The sequence below is a fragment of the Oreochromis aureus genome, linkage group 6 (assembly GCF_013358895.1).
Source record: "Oreochromis aureus strain Israel breed Guangdong linkage group 6, ZZ_aureus, whole genome shotgun sequence".
In the NCBI taxonomy this organism is placed as follows: Eukaryota; Metazoa; Chordata; class Actinopteri; order Cichliformes; family Cichlidae; genus Oreochromis; species Oreochromis aureus.
In genome coordinates this window covers 227,471-240,859 of record NC_052947.1, presented here as the reverse complement: position 1 = coordinate 240,859, position 13,389 = coordinate 227,471, and the positions used below count along the sequence as shown (strand labels likewise).

General features: G+C 41.6%; 1 protein-coding gene across 1 annotated transcript in view; it reads left to right on the top strand.

Annotated features, from left to right (window-relative positions):
* The window catches only part of LOC116326579 (potassium voltage-gated channel subfamily H member 1), a 141,686-nt gene that overhangs the window by 39,393 nt on the left and 88,904 nt on the right, over positions 1–13,389 (top strand). The window contains exons 7-8 of the mRNA XM_039614013.1: positions 5,338–5,767; positions 12,000–12,199. Of these exons, the coding sequence (XP_039469947.1) occupies positions 5,338–5,767; positions 12,000–12,199 (630 nt within the window). The remainder of the gene's footprint in view (positions 1–5,337; positions 5,768–11,999; positions 12,200–13,389) is intronic.

Here is a 13,389-nt window from a genome sequence, read left to right as displayed (position 1 = left end):
TGAAGTATCACAGACTGAAGAAAAAGAAAGAAAATCCATCCATCCATCCATCCATCCATCCATTTTCTTCAGCTAATCCAGGACCAGGTTGCAGGGTCAGCCTAAGCAGAGAAGCCCCAGACTCCCTCTCCTGGGCACCTCCTCTAGCATGTCAAAGGATTTCCTAGGCCAGCCAAGAAAAATAATCCTGGGTCTGCCCCGTGGCCTCATTCCATGCCCAGAACACCTCGCCCAGGAGGCATTCTTGTCAGATGCCTGAACTTCCTCACTGGCTCCTTTCGATGTGGAGAAGCAGCGGCTCTACTCTGAGCCCCTCCCGAATGGCTGAACTCCTCACCCTATCTCTTAGGGAGAGGCCAGGCAAACCTTCAGAGAAAGCTCATTTCCACCACTTGTATCCGCCATCTCATTCTTTTGGTCACTACCCAAAGCTCGTGATGATAGGTGAGGGTAGGGACATAGATCGACCGGTAAATTGAGAGCCTTGCTTTTATGCTCAGCTCTCTATTCCCCACGACGAACCGGTACAGGGCATCACTGCTGCCGCAGCACCAATCCATCTGTCAATCTCCTGCTTACTTCTCCCCTCCCTCGTGAACAAGACCCTGAGATACTTAAACTCCTCAACTTGGGGCAGGAACTCATCCCTGCACTTTAATCGGCACTCCACCCTTTTCCGACTGAGGACTGTGGCCTCAGATATGGAGGTGCTGATTCTCATTGCTGCTGCTTCACACTAGCTGCTGGCTGTCACTTGATGAAGCCAATAGAACCACATCATCTGCGAAAAGCAGAGATCAGATTCTGAAACCACCCAAGTAAAAGCCTTCCCCCACTTGGCTGCTCCTAGAAATTATGAACAGAATCGGTGACAAAGGGCAGCCCTGGTTTAGTCCAACACCCACCGTAAATGAGTCCAACTTATTGCTGACTACGCAGACCAAGCTCTTTTAGCAGTTGTATAAGGATCGAATGGCCCATAGCAATGGGCCAGCCACCCCATACTCCCGAAGCACCTCCCACAGGACACTCTGAGGGGTACGGTAAAATGCCTTCTCCAAGTCCTTAAAATACATGTAGACTTGTTTTGGCAATCTCCCAGCTGTCCTCAAGTAACCTCAAGAAGGTAAAAAGCTGGTCTAGTGTTCCGTGGACTGGGACAAGAACCACATTGTTCCTCCTGTATCCGTGGTTTGACTAACGGAATGACTCTCCTTTCCAGCACCCTGGCATAGACTTTCCCAGGGAGGCTGAGGAGTGTGATCCCCCTATAGTTGGAGCACACCCTCCGACCAGGGGTGTGGTTCCCACACCCCTGGTCTGCCAATCCAGAGGTACCACCCCGATCTCCACAAGATTGTAGAGGCTTGAAAGAAAAACAAATTCAACTAAACTAAAATAAATATGATTCAACAATGGGATTCAATACTGTTGCCATCATGTTCTGTGTCAGACCATATCATCACAATTGGTTTAGTGTCACGTACTGAAATTGTAGGTTAAAATTAGATTAGAACAGGGGTCGGCAACCTTGGGCATGCGTGCCCAAGGGTATGCCCGACTGGCCATTGGGCATACCGGGCATTTGCCTAGTGGGCTGATAGTGATTTTTCGTTTTTATGGGCCAATGTTCTTTTAACGGTATAAACAATGAAAGATGGTGGATTGGCCAGATGCTGGCAGATGTCTAAAAATAGCTCAGTTGTTTGGTGGTGGCAATGGCGGAGCTTCCACAGAGGCCAGCAGGCGGATGAGAGAAAGAGGAGGCAGGAGGAGGAGAGACCCGAGGCGGTCACCAGTCCGAGTGTCAGGTGAACTGAACTTCAGGTAAGAAGTTATGATCTGCAGTCCATCTGGGTCAGATATAAACCACGTTTAGGTGTAGTTTATTTTTGTTATGCTGACTTTTTACCGTCAGTTACAATAACTCGTACTGCGTACTAGCTAGCATGACTGAGTTTCTATACAGCTGGGTGGGTGCTATGATGTTACTGATAGTGAACTTTATTTTATTCATAAGGTTAGTTAGCAGAGTTTCCAACGTCCCGTAAGAAACAGAATCATCTCGTATTCAGAGAAAATATTACGCGTTTCGTATTGAGCTGAGAAGGAACGCAGCTTGTCCCGGACTTCAGCTAGAATGGAAAAAGACACAAAGCTGGAGTTATTCTGCGTCTTTACGCTGTCAGCTGCCTCTTGTTCTCTCATTCAATCATGAAACTGATCAATGATCAGGTGATCGACTTTTCTGTCGCAAGTCCCGTCTCTCTTGTTTGTTTATCGCTCACTTTGCGCCAGAAACGGGAAACCAGCGGATGTCGCGCTAAACAACAGCAGCACGTTTAAGCTCTATCAGCTGTTGTTAGAATTTATTTAATATTAATTTCTAGTATCAGCTGATGTTTGTTGGAGCCACAGCTGTAAAAGCTGCTGGTCATGATATCGGTTTGGATATCTGGTGAGAGGGAAACATGAAGATGAAACCATGAGATGTCCTTACTGAATCATCAGAGCTGATGGAGAAACAGGTTTACCTTTTAGGTGACATGAATGAGTTGAAGGGAAGTTATGAACTGTTTCTGAGAGACAAATAACATCAGGATCCTTTTCTAAGTAGCTGACAGCTGGTAACTGTGCAGGGGCGGCTCTAGCAAAGTTTTGCCAGGGGGGCCAGGTAGGGCATTAACAGGGAAAGGGGGGGCACAAAGAAATACTTTTCTTTCTTATTCTCATTTAAAATGTCTAGTTTTTATTAAATAATTATCTGAATCTTACGACCAAAGTTTTTATCTGACGTACAACGTATAGAAATCATACATATACCAACACGACAGTGTACATCACTGTCACAACAGCGTTTGTTTTCATTCAAAGGCTTTATGGCTTTTCCTATACCTGGTGGGCCGGTCTCTAGTCAAAATGCTCGGGCCGATTTTTTTGCCCCAGTCCAGCCCTGGGCACGACACGCAGTGCATTAATCCAAGAAGGTGCATTAAAAAGTAAATGGCTGGGCCAGTGGTGCACATCGCAAATTAGCTTGCATAGACACATTAGTTGTGCCGCTTCTTAATGACGGTATCTTAGCTAACAACCCCAACTACTAGATTCAACTTGTAATTGGCTAAAAATCACTTAGCCTACCGGTGAGAGGGACATTGCTAGCTGTCAGTTTTTTCAAGCGATGTTGAAATTTCCACATTCCGACACTTCAAATGCTTCAGGAGCTGTCCGCTCAGCGCAGCATCAGCACCTCGAAAATACACAGATACATGCGTAGACTCGAGACAGAATTCACAATGTGTTTCCGGAACTTTCAGGTTTATGGACCAATGTTTTCTTTTCTGATCAAACCAGAAAGGTTTAATGAGCAGCTGGGTTTGTCTCGCATTAACTGCCTGGACACAGAGGAGATCAAAATGCAGCTGATTGAACTGAAAAGCTGGAGTCTGTGGGGGTCAAAGTTTGCAGAACTACAGACGCAGCTGGAATCCATAGCTGTGTGTGTTCATGGAGCTTGCATTTTCACCTGCTGGACATCACTACCTGACAAGTTTAACTGTCTTCAGAACATTGCAGAGGCCTTATTTACAGTATTTGGCTCTACATATCTGTGTGAGCAGATTTTCTCTCACATGAGTGTCCTCAGGTAGCTGTCCGAATGCTGGACACTTGGAGACCTGTGTCTCTGAGTGGGAGACCAGAGGTCAGATTAACATGTGTATCTCTGTATTAACAAACATGCCATATTGGCCCAGTTGATTTTTGTTATCATTGTTGTGAGGAGACCATAGACAGCATTTGCATTTTCTGTTGTACAGTTCTTGTTATGGATAAAAAGTGTCTTTTTTTTTGTTTCAAAATAGCTGATAACTATTCGCTGATAGCTGCCAACATCTGCCAACAAATATCCTAGAAATGAGGGAAAAAAAGTTGGTGAATAAGGAGATCTATTGATCCGTTCTCTTCCACTTAACCTTATTAGGGTCGCAGGGTGGCTGTAGCCTATCTCAGCTACCATAAGGAGAGGTGAGGTACACCCTGAACAGGTCACCAACCTGATGCAGGGCTAACACAAGCTTGCAATTTTGCAAAGCTATTTGTGATGGCAAGAGGATAAACTCTTCTAATGTTGGTGGCATAAAAACTTTTTAAACTGTAATTTGGACTGTACAAAAAATATAAAATAAACTTAAAATAAAATAAAACATCTCAAACTGCCCAAACTAATGTCGTGCCAAGGAAGAAGCCTCAAAACTTTATACATAGCAATTATATAAGTTAAGCAAGTTCTTTCTGCACACAAATGTTTAAATCATACAACAACAGTGGGAACATGTCTGTCTGAAATATGTTGTTGGTATCAAATTTAAAATATGCTTATATTAAAAATGAAACTGCTGTCACTCCAGATATCAGACTGTGATTTTCTTTATATTCTTTCCTATGTTTGAATTTCATTAAGCAGTGGCTTATAGGATTCACAGAAAATGATATGCATAAACTGATCTGATCCAGCAAGACCACTCCTCAAGTCAGCAAAGCAATTATATGACAAATTGCGATGTCAGGATTGTCATAATATACATTTGATTCATGAAATTAGATTAAATAAAACACCTGTGGATGACAGCAATTTATATAATAATTTGAAAACAAATCAAAGAAAACAAATGAAAAAAGAGCAAGAAAACAGCTTGTAATCAAACATTTGCATATGAAGTGTATTTTCAGGTCAACCATTTCCAAAATAAAAAGCATCAATGAAAGTCTCCACTCAGTTTCCAATCAGCACAAAGAGAGCCCCCAATATAAATATGTAACACTGAGTGGAATAAAAGTTAAAAGTGTTTTATTACATGAGAAATGACGATAGAGATTGATGCAGGCTAAAAGACACAATGGACAGTAAAAACAAAGGCAAAGACATTAATATTTCACAGTTTGTTTTTATTGATAAGATCTGTTGCCTTTTGTTTGAAATCTGGTTCAAGTTTACACTCATTCAACAAGATCTTTACATAACAAGATACATGACTAACATGTCACATACAGATTAGATGATGATGTGATCCTCCATCATTATAGGTTACATAGCAAAAATAACGATAATAGCAAAGTTATTATTATCACACAGTTTGTGTGAACTGATGCCAGCATGTTTGATGGAAAAGCCCCCTTGGATTCCCATGATGAGCTATTTGTTTGAAACAAGAAAAATCCTTCATAAAATTAATTGTTTCCGTACTCTTCTTTCACCTTTTTTCTGTTTATTTGTCCCCCTCCCTCCTACGGTGTCAGATTTTCTCTTATCTGTTTTATCTCTTCTTTCACTTGCAGGGAATCAGCAGCCTGTTTAGCTCTCTCAAAGTGGTACGTCTGCTGCGTTTGGGTCGAGTTGCCAGAAAGCTGGATCATTACATTGAGTATGGTGCTGCTGTACTGGTTTTGCTGGTATGTGTGTTTGGCCTGGCAGCCCACTGGCTGGCCTGTATCTGGTACAGCATCGGATACTATGAGGTGATTGATGAGAACACCAACACTGTGAGGATGGACAGCTGGTTGTACCTGTTAGGAGAGACAGTTGGGATGCCATACAGATTCAATGCCTCGAGCTCAGGCATCTGGGAGGGCGGGCCCAGTAAAGACTCAGCCTACATCACTTCGTTGTACTTTACCATGACCAGTCTGACCAGTATTGGCTTCGGAAACATAGCACCAAACACAGATGGAGAGAAGATCTTTGCTGTAGCCATGATGATGATTGGATGTGAGTCCTTGTCATTTCCTTTCAACTTATTTCTCTGTGCCAAATATGCAAAACATTTCTGCCTTCCAGTTGTTTTTTGAGTTTATCAAGGTACTTGGCAGGAAAATTGCTGAACTTACCAGTTTTTCTGTGGATTTGACTCTCTCAGTGTCTGTTTTTTTCTTATGTTACACCAGACAGACTCCATGATGCTGAGATCAGGTCTCTTTCTATAGTCTCCAGATTATCTCTTGCACTCTCTTTGTACTGCTCCTAAATAATTTCTTCCTATCAAAACAACTTCTTTTAGTTCTTTATGATTCTGACTGGACTGTCAAACATCTCCCCATTGATATTAAGGCAGTTTCAACAATCTGAAACTTCTTAGTCTAGGCTTTGCCATGTTTAACCAACCTAATGTTACAGTATACAACCTGGTAAATCCTGGAATATCTGTAGTTATACTGTACACCCGAATAGTAAGGAGCTAAAGCATGCTGTTTAAGCTCTAGTCAGCTGCTACCAGAGAGGCCTTTCACAACATACAGCCTTTGTTACCGTCATTGTTAATACAAGCAAAAGCTGTCCTATTCTTATTTGTGTTTGGTTTATATTAATGCATATAAATGCAGGACTAGGTAAACTTAAAAACACAGACATTGCACACAGTCCTGTGGTTTAAGTTCAGGTTGAGCTTATAGAAAATTGTCCTGTTAGATCTCCAATTGTCTTTCGAAGCAAAATTAATGTAACATTCTGTGTTCTCCAACTCGAGTGTGTTTAAATATATATAGAAAATATATAAATTTAAATATAGAAAACTATTCATCTCCATCTAGTTTAGTGTACTAGAAATACCACTGACAAGACACAAAAAAAAATTGTCTTTTTTTCTTGCGAAATTGCTGACCCCTCCCAGAAACTATTGTTAGGCTTCCATTGCATTTGCTCTTGGTATTCAGACTCTCCAGAAGATACATTTCTTTTTCTTTTTCCCACCAACAATATCATAAAATGTTATGTTCCTATTCCTACTCTGCAGAAGATAAATCTTTCTATTTTTATGTCTTTGTCTTTGCACTATAAATAACAGTCTATTTTATGTAACTGCTGAAAGTAAAGGCAAGCAGACAGTTTGATGTTTTCCAGAGCAGAGAGGACATCTGCACGTAAAAGCTTTTCCTCACTGAGCTGAAGAATGAGGAGCTGTAGTGTTGACAATTTGTCTCCTTGATCGGAAGCTCCTGTCACCTTGTGTCATATCAGAATCTACAGTCTGTTAGCCTAGACCAGCTTCACACACCTAATGTTGCAGAAAAGGTAATCAAATCAAATAGGTGTCTAAAGCTTTGCTTGTAAATTGAAAATAATGAAAATATCTGATTTGTGATGGCATTGTTAGGCAGCAATGAAATACCTCTGAAATTAGATTAAGAGGCCACAGAGTGTTTAATGAAAATCAATTTCTAACCCAGTTTTAGTTGTTGTTTTTGAGTGTGCAGCAATTTATGTGGCTGTGAGAGCTTGTCCCTTTGAAACTCTTGTAAAGACACTGTACTGCGACTATATTGAAGCTACCAAGCAGTCTGGTCTCGGTAGACCATTTGGCTTCCTATTAGAATTCACAAGGAACGAAAGGAATGAAAGCTATAATTAACACACCTTTCTTGTCCACAAAGTGGCTGAAAGCCTCTGGAGAATCAGTTTGGGTCATTAGGAATACGAGTGAGAGAGTTATAATGCTAACTGGTTGGAATCTGCAGGAAAGACAAAAATAGATGGTTAATTTCCTTTCCAGAACATTCTACATCTGCTATATCTACAGATAGATATTGGACTGAAATCTGTTCATCACTTCTGTGATGATACCAAGAGATTCACCATTTTATGTAGCCTAAGGAGCTTGTAAAGAACCTCATCAAGAAATTTCATCAAGTTTCTTGAGGACGTTTCATCTCTCAACCAAGAATCTTCTTTAGCCCCTTTGTTTTGGCCACATTCAGCTGCAGATGGCTCACCTCACACCACCTTACGATCGATCAGTCCTCTGTACTCCTCTTCCCTTCCCATGTCCACACTTCCAATAATGGCCGTGTCATCAGAGAATTTCTGGAGGAGACAAGTGTCTGTGATGTACTTGAAGTCGGCCCTATAGATGGTGAAGAGGAAAGGGGACAGAACAGTTCCCCGGAGTGCTCCAATATTGCTGTTCAGACTCTCTGACAATCAGCTCTGCAGTCTCACAAACTGTGGTCTGCCTGTCAGGTAGTCGCTGATCCACTGGACCAGTGGAGCCTCTACCTGCATGTCCTCCAACTCCTCTCTCAGCAGCCCAGGCTGGACGGTGTTGAAGGCACTAGAAAAGTCAAAGAACATTATCCAAACTGTGGTGTTGTGTCTGTTGAGGGAGGAATACGCTCTCTGCTGCAGATGTATCACTGCATTGTCCACCCCCTAAGTGGGGCTGGTATGGAAACTGCAGAGGGTCTTGTGACTTGCTCACCAGGGGTCTGAGGTGTTCCAGGATAAGTCTCACCAAAACCTTCATAATATGAGAGGTTAGTGCTACAGGCCTTTAGTCATTTAGTGCTGCTGGATGATTCTTCTTATGCACTGGGACCAGGCACAATGTTTTCCATAGCACTGGGACTTTCTGGAGGCACAGGCCTTCAGCACTCTGGGACTAATGCTGTGCAGGTCCTGCTGCTTTCCCCTGTCTGAGCCTCTCCAGCTCTCTTCTCACCTGAGTAGGTATGATATGCAGGTTGATCCATCTTCCTGGTTCGATGAGTAATCTGTGGGAATACTTGATTATTGAGGGCAGTTGCTGTGATGGGATGGTCAAGAGGAATGAGTGGAAGGCAAAGCTCACTGACTAAATCAAAGTCGATTAAGCTCTGCTCAGTGCCCAAATCTACGAGCGCATTCAATGAGTGAGACACATGGGGCAAGCTAATAGTCACAGGGAGCATTAGACAGGGCTTATAGCTAACCGTGGATCCACCCACCCATATCCCCATACCTCATACCTTTTCCTTTCTTCAGAAATAACCTCCAAAGGAGCTGGACCGGAACCAGAAATGGGAGCGGAAAGGAAGAAAGATCACTAGGTTCAGCAGTTCCTCTCGACCAAATCCTTGAATGTGGCCAGCTCATCACGGGAAGCCAGGTCGTCCTTCATCTGATCATTCAGGGTATAAAGGAAAATCCCACGGTGCAAAAATCAATAATAAATTCTGCTGAACTGCGTTTCCCTGCCTGAGATTTAATTTAATTTAATCTCTTTGCCGGACTGCCCTCAAAAGCGAGATGAGAAAAGGTCTTTTTAAACTCACCCAGAATAACATACGGACACATGGAAACTGGACAGAACGTGAGAAACACTCCAGCCTAAGCCAGTGCTCCTCCCCTCAGCATTACTATGAGATAGGATAGGTGAGTTTAGAAGCACCGTTGGAAAGAGCAATGCGAACGACTGAACACCATGGAGCATTGGCGCAAGAAACCCCCGCAATGGCCTAACTCTCAGGAGAATTGTTCAGAGCAGGAGAGACAGCGTCCTGGAAAATCGGCATGAAGGGTGGGGGTGTAGCGATGGGACCTGATGTGGGATCCCTTGGTTCAGCACAGAACCAGCTCGGGGTGAGTTGCAGTTTGTCATTCCCAAATGTTGGGTAAGATCTCATCCTGCTTACCCCCAATAGATTTACATTGTTCAGTTAGGTGTTGTAGAACCTGTTCATATTGTCCTAATTACACACCTTGCTTGGCAATTGCAGAGTGAACCGGGTCTGTTGGGTCCATGGCTTGACCGGTCCGTACTTTCACAGGGTGGCCCAGAGGCCTGCACAACTAAAAGGACCCAAAAGCAGGCTCAGTAAACTCAGCGATCAAATCACACGTGTTTTATTCAGTGAGAAGAACCCCAAGTGAGAAGACACCCAAATCCACAATAACCCAACAAGATCTATCACAAATATTTACACGACTGTATATAAGAATCGGGAAGTGGCCAGGAACAGACACAGGGAAGGCTTCTCAGGGAAACGCTGAGACATGAAAAAGGCACAGAAGACAGGTTTGTTAACAGTAATTTAACATGAAGTTAGCTAGTTAAGTTAGTTAAGTTTTTGTTTTTTAAAGCAGCTTGACTGCTTTGGTAGATGGGAGAGAAGTTTCAGCTTAGAGTGTGTTTGTGAATAAATTCATGTTACAAATTAAGAAACATCTTAACTGCTGCGCACAACAGCTCAGTAGTGGACCTCTAGACCTGGCATCTGTTCTGAACCTGCTGTTTTTGTTTTAACACCAACTCAGCTCCACCTCTGTGCTGAGGCTGCACAGTAACCTTTAGGGAGGTCACAGCAAGTTCTCTATGCTACGGTCAGCTCCACACTTTGACTGTGTTCATAGAGGATGACAGCAGGCTCCTGCTGCATGCTGGATGGGGTTGGCATTGATCTGATGACCCAGAGTGCATACTGCTGACAGGCAGTGAGGGAGAGCAGCTGAGTCAGGGATAGACTGTAGCAGGCATTGATGGGCTGAGCTGTGGATTTGCTAAAGGTTAATTTTTTTTATACAGAGAAACACCAGTGCACATGTCCATTACCTTGTAGGAAAGACAACAGAACGTTCCAAAGAAACATCTTTAGAGTAAAAAAAAAATGCCTGTTTGCTAGAAATGTCCTCTTGCCAACTATAAGTCGCTATAAGTCGCTTTGAAGAGCACCTCTCAAATGATCACTTGCATGAGGTGAGAATAGCTAATCAGAGATTTTGACTTTTTTAATATGTTAGTCTGAGGTGGGAAATTAATGTCTCTGTATGATTTACAGCACAAAATGAATTCCAGTCTGTAATGTAGTACACAAGCCACAGCTAACAACAGTCACACAGCACTTTATAACAAAAAGTTTTTATCTCCCTCATAATGATGATCAATTTAGAATCCCCAGTTAACTTGGTATATGTTATAAGCATATGTTAGGACTGTGGGAGGAAGCCAGAGCAACCACACAGACACAGTAAGAACATTAAAACTCCACAAAGAAAGGCCAGAGTCAACAACGAGATTCAAACTACTGCACTGTCCTCTACTGTGATTTCACTGAACAAAAACCTTAAACCATAAAAAATCAGTTGCAACTATTGAGCATTTACATTTAAGTGCCTGATTAACAGAATGTAAACAGATGATAAAACTGAAATTATGTTTCTTTCTGGAACACTTCTTTGTCATTGTTATTTCGAAGAGTGTTTTGAGGTCTATTAAGTGAATCACACAACATGTTGATGTGCTTTTACAAATCTTATCTTTCTTTGCTGTTGATTTCAAAAAACCTTTCAAAAACCTGTCACTTTTTATTATCTTTCACTTCAATCTCTTTGAACTAGGAGCTAAATGAGGAGCTATTTGTAGCTGATATAATAAGGAGTTTCAGAAATTTCAGACAACTTGTACAAGTATTCTAGCATTGCTATGGATAGAAATTTCCTACCCAACCTAGCACCACTGATTAAAAATGGGTGTGAGGTCAGTTTCATGGTCATTAATATGTCAGTGACCACTGATCAATGGCCATGAGTGCCATTGACAGAGAGGATGCAGTCACTGCATTGGGAGATGGTGAAAGATGTACCCTTAGGCCCCCTCTGCGATTCAGAGATGGTCTTTCCTTTTTAATATAAATGGCATCCACCAGCACTCCTTCCTATCAAGGATGTGTGCATCCTTGTCATTGAAAGAGCAGTCACAGGGTTGTAAGTGAAAATTGACTGCAGATTCCTGGCCTGATGAGTTAGATCTTCTGTGCTGTTTCTATGGTCTGATGTGATGCCTTCATATTACTTATCAGAGTAATTTGTCGTTGTTTGAATCAAAAGACTGTTCAGATTCCTCTGTCAGCTGAAGCAGAGTTTATTCGCATGACTATGGCAGTGGTCAATGGAATTAGATAGTTAATGGATAAAGGCATTTCATGCACCTCATACTGGACTTTCATATAGTCTCCACATTTTTGTAATTTCTGTTTAAACTTATTCTGTAACACAATAAGTTTTTAAATAAAGTATTTCATATCTCATAATATGGTATTTGACCACATCTATAAGTGACTGAAGTGATTGCTGCAACACTGAAATTCTGTTTTGTGAATAATAAAGACAGGTCTGACAATATAACATCTACAATGTAACAGTAGGTTTTGTAGAGAAGTATAAGAACTTAATATTCTTTGTCCTCTATTTACAGCGCTGCTGTATGCCACCATCTTTGGTAACGTCACCACCATCTTCCAGCAGATGTACGCCAACACCAACAGGTACCATGAGATGCTCAACAGTGTGAGAGACTTCCTCAAGCTCTACCAGGTCCCTAAAGGCCTGAGTGAGCGTGTGATGGACTACATTGTGTCCACCTGGTCTATGTCAAGAGGCATTGATACTGACAAGGTAACAATTCAGTCCAAATCACTGTGTTATTGAAAGTGAAACAGCTGGTTGTGGTTGTTTATTTATTTATTATGCACTGTTAGAAAAAGCGTCTTGAAAAAACGGCGATATTCCGGCAGCTGGGGCGCCAAAATACGACTGTATAATTACAGAAAATAACTCCCGCATAAAAATACGGTTATTTCCAGTAATGAAAATACAATTAGTTGCGCTAATTTGACATGGGATCTCGCCTGTTTCAAGTGCCGCTAAACATTAAATTAGGAACATGTTAATGTCATTAAACAGTGAAATCATCTATAAATAGAAAAAGAAAACATCCCCAAAAAACAGTAATATTCCGGCAGCTGGGGCACCAAAATACGACCGTAAAATAACAGAAAATAACTGTCCCATAAAAATACGGTCATTTTCAGTAGTGAAAATAGAGTTTGTTGCAGTAATGTTACATGGGATTCTGCCTTTTCCAAGTGCTTTTAGACATCAAATTAGGAACATTGTAACGTGATCAAACAATGAAATTACCTATAAACAAGGTCAATGAATGTGGCAATATGAATCATAATACGTAAATGTCCAGAAATATACAGTTAGTCTCCTCCGGGACAGACTGCCATATCGCACCATCGGCCCCTCTGGCCATCGCCAGTAGGTGAAGTGTCTTGACCACGGACACAACGACCGAGAGTGTTCGAACCGCCAACCTTCTGATTGCAAGGCGAACTGCTAACTCATGAGCTACAATCGCCCTAGCTAGCAATGATAATAATACTTATGTGATGTAACACAAGCTTATAGGGCTCATGTTATATACTTTACCGTAGCATTACATTTGAATCCAACAGTTTAGTCTTTCAAATAACGGACAGATATTTGTGGAATCATGATACATTTGTGAATGTATTTTAACAATCTAAATATGCATATGTACAGACAGATACATTTAATGATCATGACAATTATGTTTCATTACATTACAGTGATTTGACGTTAATTTACATTTGAAATGTGAAGTCAAAGTCTATTTACGTAACTTTAATGATATTCTAGAAGAACAGAACAAAACTGTAAAATGCACGATTCTTTCCTACGGCTTGTTGTTGTTAGTTCACATTCATTGGCCGATGCTTAGCGTCATGTCATTATGTGTCCCAACATCCAATGGCATATCACATTGTTTTCATGGCCAC